The sequence below is a fragment of the Cynocephalus volans genome, chromosome 3 (genome assembly GCF_027409185.1).
Source record: "Cynocephalus volans isolate mCynVol1 chromosome 3, mCynVol1.pri, whole genome shotgun sequence".
In the NCBI taxonomy this organism is placed as follows: Eukaryota; Metazoa; Chordata; class Mammalia; order Dermoptera; family Cynocephalidae; genus Cynocephalus; species Cynocephalus volans.
The window spans coordinates 156,781,402-156,793,539 of record NC_084462.1 but is presented as its reverse complement, the minus strand read 5'-3'; the positions used below and the strand labels follow the sequence as shown (position 1 = coordinate 156,793,539).

Genomic DNA, 12,138 nt, shown 5'->3' with positions numbered 1-12,138 from the left:
CTTACAGACATATGCCCTATTACAACATTTCAGTCAATGACAGACTGCACATATGATGGTGGTCCCATAAGATTATAATGGCTGTACTATATAGCCTAGGCGTGTAGTAACTATACTGTCTTGATGTGTGTAAATATACCCTATAATGTTCGCACAACGATAACATCACCTAACGATATATTTCTCAGAAAGTATCCCCATCCTTAAGCGATGCATGACTGTACATAAAATGTTCAGAATAGGCAAATCATAGAGAGAGAAAGTTGATTCCTAGGGCTGAGGAAATTGAGGGGGACAAAGGAAGTGACTGCTAACAGGTATGGGGTTTCTTTGGAGGTGGTGATAAAAATGTTTTAAAATTGATTGTGGTGATGACTGCTCGACTCTGTGAATGTATTAAGAATGATTAAGTTGTACACTTTAAATGAGTGAATTGTACGGTATATGAATCATATCTCAATAAAGCTATTACAAAAAATAAAACAACAGCACAGAAGCAAAGTCCCCATCCCACTCTGCGCCCTTGCCCAGCTGCTAGTACTCACTTTGAAGCCTTCATGGAATCATCTAACCAGCCTCCCTGGCGGCGAGGTGGTTTGGGAGGAGGAGCCTGTAAGGAAAAAGAAGCCAAAATAACAGTCACTCAACATAATGGTGGGCTAACCCAACAAGCAGCCTACCTTTTGAATAAAAATACACGAACTTTTCTAATTTACTATGAAAAACTGGGTGCTTCCATACCCTCCTGGTGCGTGTATAAAGTGGCACCATGTTTCCGGAGGGCAATTTGGTGATGTGCATTGAAAGCCGTAAAAATGCTCATACTTCTTGAGCCAGCAATACTTATCCCAGGAATTTATCCCCAGGAAATAATCAGAGAGGAAAATAATGTTATTTTTGAATAATGAATAGTTGGAAACAACCAAAATGGACAGCAACAAAAAATTAAGTAAATGGTGGAATGCACATGAAAATACTATACAAATAATGAAAAATTATGTTACAAAAAATACTTAATGATAGGAGAAAGTTCAATATATATTAATTTTCAAAAGTGTTGCAAAATAGTAGGTATATGTTTCTGATTTTGTGAAAAGATTATTAATACATAATATCTAGTGTTAATTAGCTATATGTATATGTCTGGGAGGGGACACCCATTATGGGCAATTTTAATTTTCCTTCTCTGTGCTGTTGTGCATTTTCCAATTTTTTAAATGGTCAACTTATATTACTCTTATAAACAGAAAAGTAATAAAATTAAGCTGTAAGAATGAGGCTTGCTTAGAAGACATAAACTAAATTGGTCGGTTAAAAATCTACTCAAATTATCTCAGCAGGAAGCATTTGCTCATAACAGATACATTCAGAAACCCAAATGAAGGCATTCTTGTCCAGCATAGCACAACTAAAAACACCAGGGGAACATCAATCAATCCACTGAAACATTTAGGTTGGATAAAGTAGCACAGAACATTTCCTATTTTGAATTACCCAGCTTCCTCTTAGGACTGTTTTTTGAAATATCAATTTTCTTTTTCCCAAGAACTTTATATAATTGAAATTGTTGCTCTCAGTCTAAGGAGGTACATTGATGACTGGACCAAAACAGGGGTTGGCAAACTTTCTCTGTAAAGGGCTAGGTGGTCAATATTTTTTATTTTGCCAGCCATACTGTCTCCGTCCCAATTACTCAACTCTGAGACTGTAGAGCAATAATTAGCCATAGATAATAGGTAAACGAATGAGTGTTGCTGTGTTTCAATAAAACTTTACAAAAGCAGCAGGCCACATTGGGCAAGAAGGATATGGCTTTCTGATCTCTGAATTAAAATGTTGTGTCACTGCAACCTCTTTTCTTAGACTATCCCTTAAAGGCTGACCTGTAATTTTTTAAGAAAACACCCCCTCAACATGCCTAACCACCTTTACATGTTTGATATTTTTAGTTTACACTATGTTTTCATCGCTCCCTCTCTAATAGTGCCCCAGCCTGCCAAGGACGTGCCCAGTTTGGATATAGGAGTTTTCTCCAGAGTGGGCCAGAGCCTGCAGGAAATGACTGAGAAGAATCTAAGTCCTGAAATGCCTGCATCCTGGGAAATATAAGTAGAACTTTAGAGAAAGCAAGTTTTCTATGCAAGAGGCAGGGAATAGCTATTTGAGGGCTCTGTACATCACAGAAACAACAAAAATACCCAAGCGGAAAACCAAAAGTAGTTTGTCTCTACGGGGCGGCGGCGGGGTGGCAGGGGGGAATCCAAAGAAGATGTACTAAGCGATCCCCACCATTGCTTCCCAGTCCACGAGTCCTTTCTTGGTGTACCCATGACTAGGCTGGAAGGGGAAGTCTTATACTGAACAACCCTTCTCCCCTTAGACACAGCTGGTTGAACCAGGGGTGTACCAGTGTAAACAATCAGAGCCAACTGGATTCCCTGTCCCAGGAATCTGGAATTGAAGCACAGAGGCTAAGTTGTTCAGATAGCAGTGGAACTGTAAGGACCAGCTAGAATGAGAATAACCTAAAACTACACAAGCCAAAGTTGTGTATAAGCAGTATACAAGAACCTCATCTTATTGAGCTCTTAGCATGTGTAAGGCACTGTTAGGCAGACTTAAAATGTTAAAGATAAATAAACTGTATTGGGCCTTCCGCCCCCAGGATGTTTTAAACCAATCTGGCCTGCAGCTATCTTCCCTGTGCTTTTGCAAATTAACATCACATATTTCTTTACTCAAGGATAGGACTACGTTGGGATAATGTAATAAAGTCATAAACTGGTAGCCACATCTTTTGTTTGGTCATAGTGTTTTTTTGTTTTTATTCTTAACTTTAAGTTACCATTTAAAAATTGGAAGGTTTCCAAACAAAAAGTCAGGTTCCAGCTTCTCTTGGAAAACTGGAAGATCTAGTACCGCTGGGGCTGAGTAGGAGCTACCCACTGTGGACAGGACATGTGCACTGCAGTTTGCCACAGTCCCCACCCTCTCTGTCTCCTTCCTGCTAAAGTCAAGTGCCAGTTGCCAACTATTGTTGCTGCATTTGGGCTGTTGTTTCTCTTTCAGTACAGAACTCTCTCTGTTCCTACCTAAAGTGGGAAAATGAAAGCTATCCAGGTGTTTTGAGAAAAATGGGAGAAAGCATATCTCGTGACGGAAGCGTGCTCTTTTCTTACATGTTCAGTGTGCAAACTGAAAGCACATTTGTGTTTTAACCCTAATCACACTTCACTTACCAAGGCTGCCTGGCCCTGCTAGCATCTGGGTGTGTGACCCCTGAACTAGACCCTCAGAACTGGGGTCCTCTACTTTCTTCTCTTTGCTCTGGATATTGGGAAGGACAGAATGAACCCAAGTAAAATCCACAGTGCACAACATCAGGAGTGTGCAAGTCTACTGCGGAGCTGACTTTTCCAGTGCTGTACGGTACCCAGAGTCCACAGCAAGAAGGGAAAGAACCTGCATCCCCTGTTACTACCTCCATCTTCTACTATGGGATGTGGGTTAGAAGGTGAAAGGAGGAACAGGAACTGAACTGGGAAGGGATTGTGAAAGATTAGGCAGCATGGAAAAGGAGCAGAAACAACATAAACTCCTTTCAAAATATACTCCTTTGACTAATCCCTAAAACTGTTAATGGATTAAATTAGTAACTAAATGGTAAATGCTTAGAACAGTGCCTGGCACATAAGAAGTAGCATATCTTTGCTGTTATCATCGTCATCATGGTTATTACTAATGTCGATATATGAAAGGTTAGAACATATATATTAAAATGTACAACCATTTGGGGGGGAGAAAAAGACTCCTTTGGGTCTCACCTCAGCTGTCACTGTGACTCCTAATGGACACTAGGTGTTTAATAGAGTTCCTTTTAAGATTCTAAAAATCAAAATGATCTGCTTTATTTTTTTAACCACAAACCCCAGGAAGCCGCAGCTATTGGGGGTGAGTGAAAATCCTTCTGTCTAGAGGTAACACGAAACCATATTTCCTCTCACTTTCTTCCCATCACACAACGGTGCCAGCAGCTTTGAAACAACAAGATCACCACGTAAGTGTCACTTCTCTATATCCAACACAGTTTAACAGCTAGTTCTAAAGTCAAAGGGTTTTTTCACTAACTGAAGACTTCAAGAGTTGACATAATATTGCAAAAACTGGGTAAGCTATTTTTCATTTCCCACAAATACCTGTGCTATGAGTTAAATGTGTCCCTAAAAAGTTCACGCACTGGAAACTTCATCTCCACTGCAACAGTGTCAAGATGGTGAGAAATTCAATTACGACATTTGAAAAGTGGAGCCTTTAAAAGGTGATTAGATTGTGAGGACTGTGCCCTGGTAAATGGATTGATCCATTCATGGATTAACGGGTGTAGTTCTGATGGCTTTATAAGGAGAGCAAGTGAGGAGGTTAGATCTCTCTTGCTCAGCCCATTCTTGCCATGTGACACCCTGCATCGCTACAGAAAGTCTTCACCAGATGTGTTCCCTGGACTTTGGACTTTCCAGCTTCCAAAACTGTAAGAAATAAATTTCATTTCTTAATAAATTACCCGGTTTCAGGTATTCTGTTAAAAGCAACAGAAACGGACTAACACAACCTAAAAGAAATCCTCTTAGCAAAACAAGATAGGGGCTATAGGACTTCCCACTGGGAGTCCTGGCACCCCTCAGGAGACAGTGCTGAGGCAGACAGGAGATGAGCAGGAACAGGCAGAACTTAGTTCTCTGCAAAGCAGGGCTTGGGCATCTATATGTCCATCTCCTGATGGGAATCCTTTTTTTTTTTTTCAAAGGTCTTAATGCTTTAATACTTTTAATATTTAAACCTAAAACTATACAAATGAATTCTGAAGACATTTAAACACCTAATTAAAAAAAAAAACAACAGAAAACATGAGCTGTGAGTAGGCACAAGGAAGGGAACTAAAAATTTAAAAGCAGAAACAAAAGAGCCCCAAATCAGAAAAACATGAAAACTAACATTTCAAAAGTCCACTTTTTGGCGAAAAAAAATCAAAGCACGGGGAAAAAAATCACTAACCTAATCCAGACTGATGGAGAATCCTTACATTTGTGATTTAGTACTCTGAGTCCAAGGATTAGAAATGTTTTTGAAAATACCCCCTACTATGAGTCTTGTTATGACTACACACAAATACCCTGTCCTGGTGAGAGAGACTCAACTAACAATTATCACCAAGTTATAAAGGCTCTTCCCTAGATTTCGACTTCATTCCCTATGTAGGGAGTTGGGCACTGTCCTATGTGCACTGGATGAGATAGAAAAAGATGTCATCCCTGTCCCCAAATGTCACCCAGTTCAATGAAGTCAAGAAGAGGCAGAATTCGGGGTGTATCAGGTCTATGTAAAATCCATGTGATTTGACATCAAGCTTAATCTGAAACCCAAGAGGCCACAGTGGAGGTGGTAGGTGGACATCAGTGACAGAGAGACGTACAGTCATTCCAGGGTCCAAAGGTGAAGCTGAGGGGGAATCCCTCAGTCATAGGGCAGTTCCACTGAAATTTGAAGTTTTCTTGTCATTTTGGTGGTTTTTATTGGGCCACTTTCTCCTGGGGCATCATTAAGACAGCACTCTTACAAGTGCGCATAAAGCTTGCAATTCATGACTATAGACTAAACAGAACTATTCTGACTCAGGAAGCTCTGAGAAGGAGAGGTCAAGGAAACTTTATGGGAAAAGTGGGGCTTGTTCTGGATTGGAAATGTAAAGGAAAAAGCATTCCAGAAGCAATCAGATCCATGGGTGTAGTGATACAGAAATAGCTTATAACACTCCTGTAGCAAATGTTGTTACCTGATTACCATATTGGTAGAGTCTGAGCCCTTCAGCATCTATTACTTTACACTGCAGGCCTTAAGTGGGAGCCAATGCAAAGTGATCATAATGCAGCAGTTTGAAATTAAGTGCAAATGATCTGTTTGAAATGTAAGCAGATGACTGGCTTTTGGCAACATAATTTAAAAGGCCTGGTGGGTTCCTTGTGCATGGATGGTCCAGCCCCTGAAAGCCTGGCTGCTCTCCAAAAGAGCTATGATGACATCTAGACACCTAGTTGGCTTTGTTTCAAAGAGCCCCACAGCTCTCTCTCCAGGGCAGTCTGAAACACAGGACACACACCTAGGCCAAGCCACTGCTGTTGCTCCTTTTAGGACGAGCTGCCAGAAGTGCTGTGCTTTTCCTTCCCAGAGGTGACAGATCCAATGCTGGGGGACCTGCGGGGGCCTGAATGCTCTCGCCAGCTCAGTGGTCAGAGCTCCAGTCCCCTACCTGGACTGGTGAGAAGTTGAAACCCTTTTATTACAGAACTTTCTGTTTGGGCTGGGGTCCTTCCCTTTCCTTTCCATCAGATCTAGGTACAGCCAGAGGAGATATAAACACATGATTTATTTTCTTCTTGAATCTCATATGTCTGGGTTCTCTATATAATGGTCCACTCATGTAAGGGAAAAAGAATTTACTCTAGCTCCATCCTTGAAACTAGAAACTGAAATCTTTAGGCAGGCTAAAACAGTCATGGCATTTTTTCCCTGGACCCCACCAATTCCAGAACCCTCCTTGACCAAGCACATGGGAAGACATTACCAATCTGGTTGAGTTAACACTTTGGAAGAAATCTATTTGTTATGCTTGTTTTAGGGAGGAGGGAGAAAAATGGATGGGAAAGACAGATTAGAGCTCAAATGACCTTAAAATCCAGAAAGAAGAGAAGGCCTGATCCTAGAATTCAAAAGTATTGGTTTATTCTTTAAATTACTCCGCTTCTGAAATTCAGAGGCACAGTCCCAAGACATCAGCTGGAAAAACGATTTCCAATTTTGGCTGACTTACTGCCAGGTAACATTACCCAAACTTGTTTTAAAAAAAGAAAGAGTCTTAAAATATGCAACACCAAAGAGGACAGAAATAGGAACGGGTGACGGTAGCCCTTAGGCAGCGCATCCCTCGTGTTCTCTCTTGAAAGCTGCAGTCATGTCTCTGAGTGTGGGAAATGAGCGCGGCCTGCTGAGGCTGCCGCCTGATGGACGGAGAGGGCAGGACCCTGCATAGCTCCTGAAGAGCAGCAAAAATGTGCTCTCTCCAAAAATAAACAGGGGGCAGGAATGACTGCGAATAAAAAGTTGGAAGCACGTGACTGGCGGTTGCAGTCCTGAAATACCAGCTTTCTATAAAAAGGAGCTTGTGAGAGGCAGAGAGCGGGAAATTCAGGAAACGGCCTCTTTATATGGTTTCATCCGAATGGGCCAGGATTCAACCAACTGGAATTACCATGTCAGAGGGAGCCTTTAGGGCCAGACTTGTTTCTGATCTTTATATGGTTCCCCCAGATTCTTCAGATGCCAAAATAGAAATGATGCTTCAGTGCCAAAAAAGGAGCTGTTTGAGTTTAGAAACTTCTCACACACTCTCAGAAGTCCTGGAGAAACCCCACCCTCACCCCCAAAATATGAATCAGGCCAAGAGTTCTGAATTCAAACCGCAACTTGTTTCAAAAAGCCAGTCCAAACAGATGCATAAATTCCCAACAGAAAGACATTGAGTTAAGCAAGATCCACTGCAAACTTCACACCTATCCAGCTTCCAGTTTCCAGGGGCAATACAGCTCCCATGTTTGCACTTTGATTACTGACTAAAAACAAACTTTCCTTCCTTACTCCAGCAATCTGAAAGAAAATCTCAGAAAGTTGTTCCTCATATGCTTGATGAGAGACGACCGACACTTGGTAACACGAGAGCATACATGGCAGGAGCTGGCATCTACTCCTCCAAACTGTCCTCCATGCACAGTCTCATCTCAACCAGGCTCTTCCTCCTGCCTCAACCCTGGCTCTGACAACTAATTCATTATACTGCTTTGTTTTCCCATAGTGAATTTGAGGTCATGGAACATAATGGATCATCCAAGCTTATAACTGAACTATGAGCAAACACAGTTCTCTCAAGCTGCAATGGACATAGCAAAATGCAAATTCTATTTTAAGTATAAGAAAGAAACCTGATCATCAATGGATGCTAAAGGCATCAGGTGAAAGACTGATTGACGGGGAACTGAGCATTCTCATGGTGCCAAAGAATAGCCCCATACATTATATATTAGTTGCAAGGGAGAAAATGTTCCTTAACTACAGAGCTATCTACCACCGCCCTAACTCAGTGATCAAAACTTAGCAGCATTAACACTGGGCCATCATGTGCTGCTGCTAAGCATACTGCACCACCCAGGACAAATTCCTGCCAAACACATTCAATTGGAATCTAGTCAAGACTTCCAATCTGATTTCCAGCTTACTGGAAATCAGGTGAGAGAGGAATAAGTTAAATGACACTAGGAAAAAGAATCAGACAAATCCAGAATGTGAGCAACTCTATAGAACAACTGGCCCAATCACTTCAAAAAGCCATTGCCATTAAAAAGGAGGGGGTCTGGGGGAGATAGGGGACTATTCTAAATTAAGAGTGACTTAGAGAGATAAACATAATGGTGTGGTTCTTGATTGGATCCTGGTTTGAAAAAAATAGCTATAAAAGACATTTTGGAGAAAACTAAGGAAAATAAATAAGGACTAGGTAATAGATGACATAAGGAAATTGTTAACACTGTTAGGTATGAAATTGTGATTTTCTAGGAAAATGTCCATTTTTTGAGATTTATGCTGAAGTATTTAAGTAACATGTTATGATGTCTATAATCTGCTTTGAAATAATTCAACAAAAATAATGTATAAAACATATAAATATTATATTTTTAAATATTTTATAAATTATAATTTAAATATGGCAAAATGTTAGTGACAGTTGAGTCCCGGTGATGGTTGTATGCTGTTCATTATACTATTTCCCTACTTTCTGGATGTTTCTAATTTTCATACAAAGTTGAAGCAGAGTTGGCAGTTGGTTAGAGTATGGTGCTGATAACACCAAGGTCAAGGGTTCAGATTCCCGACCGGCCAACTGCCAAAAAAAAAAAAAAGTTGAAACAAAATAAGAAAGAAACCAGATGCATGAAGTTCAGGTTAACAAAAGAATAAAGGGCAGGGTTAGTGTAGAGGAAGACACTAGTATGACAGCCGATCACGGATGTATCTGCTCCATGAAGAACGATGTTGAATAGGTACAAGGACATTGTCCACTAAATGGCTGGGAATTCCTAACACTCTGTGGACTAAAAAAAGGCTCATTCTCAAAACACTATGTCTTGAAAGCCCCACCATGACTAGAAGTGATGGGAGAATGTGCTTGTAGATAAAAGTGCTTTCCTGTCCCATCCTCCCCAAGTTTACTGGGTATTATACTTTAATTGTGTATATATGTATATATCAAATTTGGGTAAGGAAAAAAATGTGGTAGAAAGAACACTAAACCAGAACCAAGTAATCTGGCTTCGAGTCCTGGCCCTACCATGACTAGTTCCATGATCCTGGGGGTTTCTTCATGGCAGAAGTGATTCTTCCCAGTTCCAAAATTCTGTGGTTCTATGGGTCTATATGAATTGTAGTATTTTGAATTCAGGGAGAGGATACCTAGGCAAAAAAGATGTAAATAATGACATAGAATGTTTGTCGTTGATTTGAGCTGATATGAAGGGGATGGGGACAAAATAGAGAAAACAAGCCTAGAGAGAGAAATGACTTGATCAATGATGAATACACCAGTCTCGGCAATGAGAAAAAACATTAACTAATTCATACCTAATAATAATAATAGCCAACATCTATTGAGGTTTTACCATATGCCAAAGCTTTAGAACGATTACTTGGCTGAATCTCATGACCCAGTACGGACACTACTACATACCAAGTTTAGAGATGAGAAAACTGAGGCTTAGAAATTAACTCATCTAAAAGCACCCTATTTGTAAGTAATGGAGCAAGGATTCAAATCCAGGTCTTCCAGACACCACAGTTTGGCACTGAACCCAGATATACATGATTTCCTAGCTGCTGTACACATGCCAGCTAGAAGGGCCTTGAAAAGACAGAGCAGCTACAGAAAAGAATCAATTTAGGCTGAAACAAAGTGCCCAAGAACAAGAGAGACTAGATCAATCCCATCTAGCCTGTTATTAGAGAACTGGGAAGACTAAACCCAAAGAACTTTCTCCTTCATTTATTTTCTGGGCACAAGGTAAGATGTATCTATCGATGATATAAACATGTTCAGTAAGATAGGAGAACCAGAAAGTAGCTTGGTCTAACCCTTACCCTTTTAGTGAGGCAAGTTGAGGCTTAGACTGAGGAAAAGGTTAAGGGCAAAGTCGGGATAAAAAGCGATGCCTAGCTTGAATGCTGTGACAAACTGTGTAAGGCTGAACTCAATATAAATCTTGCACTTGGAAAGTGGCTGTGTCTTTACTGTGTGCCACAAGGTATTCTCCTCATACCAACAGTCGAGTAGCCTTGAAGAATGAGGGACTACATGGAGGGAGAAAAGTAAGTTTGCCAGAAGTAAGTAAAGAGGAAAAGCTACAGTTTTAAAAGGCGACAGGGGGCAGGAGAAGAAAGGAAGACAGAGAGGGTAAGGAGGAACAGTCTTGCGTTCAAATTCTGGAACTGTCACTTTCTAGCTGTGTAGCCTTGGGCTAGTCACATCTTCACTAAGCTTCCTTTTCCTCATGAGTCAAACAAGAATGATCATGAGTCCCTTGCAGGTCTAATGTAAAAACTGGAGGCAATCCCTGGCACAGAGCAGACATTTAATAAATGGTGATGATAGTAGCTATTATATTATTTATTTGAAATAATAATAGTAATAAAGTGCAGACTTTGCAGGAGAAATCCTCAATGCCTAGGGTTGAGACAATGGGAAGTTTTGGGTAGTCAAACATTGGAGGACCTTTAATTTGGAGTCTCCTTGCACATGTTTCATTCCAGGGGTCCAATTCTGATCTATTCTAGCTTCCCTGAAGAGAGAGAAATCCTTTAAAGTCGCCCAAATCAAGAAGAGGAAACCACAGCTCCACCGCTCACTGAGACATAAATGTGATGCTCAGGACAGCCACAGGTCTGGCAAATGCTCTGGTGGTGTCAACGTCCCCAACAGTCACACATACACTATAATAAAAGACTCATGTCCCATAGCTCAATACAGTCATAAACTGCCCACTTTAAGTGACTCATGGACTAGGGCTGACATCAGTCTATTGAAGAAGCTGATCCAAAGAGAACAGGTTTCATTCCTAAAAATCATTCTTAAAATTCACCCTGGATTTTCCTACCTTGGATGGTATCCTCTTAATCTCAGTTACATGCCTGAGTGTTGTCTTAAATCAGCTCTCCCCTCTTCCTCTTCATGGGTCCATGTACCTTCTAGATACTTATAAAGACATGCCCCATTCTCCCATACTTTTTGCTGTTTAGCCAACATAAACATTCAACTTTCATCATAAATCAACACCTGTACATTCTGGTCATTCTCTTAACTCCTTTCCATTTGTTAAAATCAACCCAGCACGTGTGTAGCCAGAAATGGGCACAATGTTGAAGGTGTAGATTCCTGACACTCAAGGCAGCGACCCCTCCTGGCACCTGTGACATAGCACAGTCTAGACTGGCTACCTCAACCAAATCCAGAGTGGAAGTACTTGGAGCAGGATGAGAGCAGAAGAAGCGTGCTGTACACACTGAGGCTTAAGAAAGCTGACTGCTCATCAGACTCCTCAAGGAACATGATGGAAGAGTGGAGTAGTTCAAAAGAAGTATTAAAACACGAGTGCTAGAGCTCAGGGGAAGAGAAAGAGAGACCTATGGAGGGCATGAAGGTGGGAAAAGCCACAATGAGAAAAAGAAAAAACCCTTCCGACCATTTTGAATCCCAGCTGCTTCCATGTTGGAGCTGCTGAGAGCATGGAGCAGGAGCTGGCAAAAGGCCACAGCTGTGCCCTTCAGATGAAATTGCTTGGTGGTGGCAGGCGAGAAGAGGGCCTTGGTGGCCCCCAGGCCAGCAAGACAACTAATAGGGTTCCCATGGACCCACATAGGACTGAGGAGCCACAACAACTGAAAAAAAGGAGCCACTCAGAGGCCGGTGAGTCATCACAAGGGACTGAAGCATGGCCTATCCCATGGGAAGTGTTTGAGCATGGGTGGTGGGGGAGATGGGACCAC

The 12,138-nt window shown here is 41.3% G+C and overlaps 1 protein-coding gene across 4 annotated transcripts in view; it reads right to left on the bottom strand.

Annotated features, from left to right (window-relative positions):
• The window catches only part of IFT43 (intraflagellar transport 43), a 135,394-nt gene that overhangs the window by 102,139 nt on the left and 21,117 nt on the right, over nucleotides 1-12,138 (bottom strand). For all 4 annotated transcript variants that reach the window (XM_063091240.1, XM_063091238.1, XM_063091237.1 and 1 more), the window contains one exon: nucleotides 546-610. In XM_063091240.1, coding sequence (XP_062947310.1) covers nucleotides 546-610 — 65 coding nt within the window. The remainder of the gene's footprint in view (nucleotides 1-545; nucleotides 611-12,138) is intronic.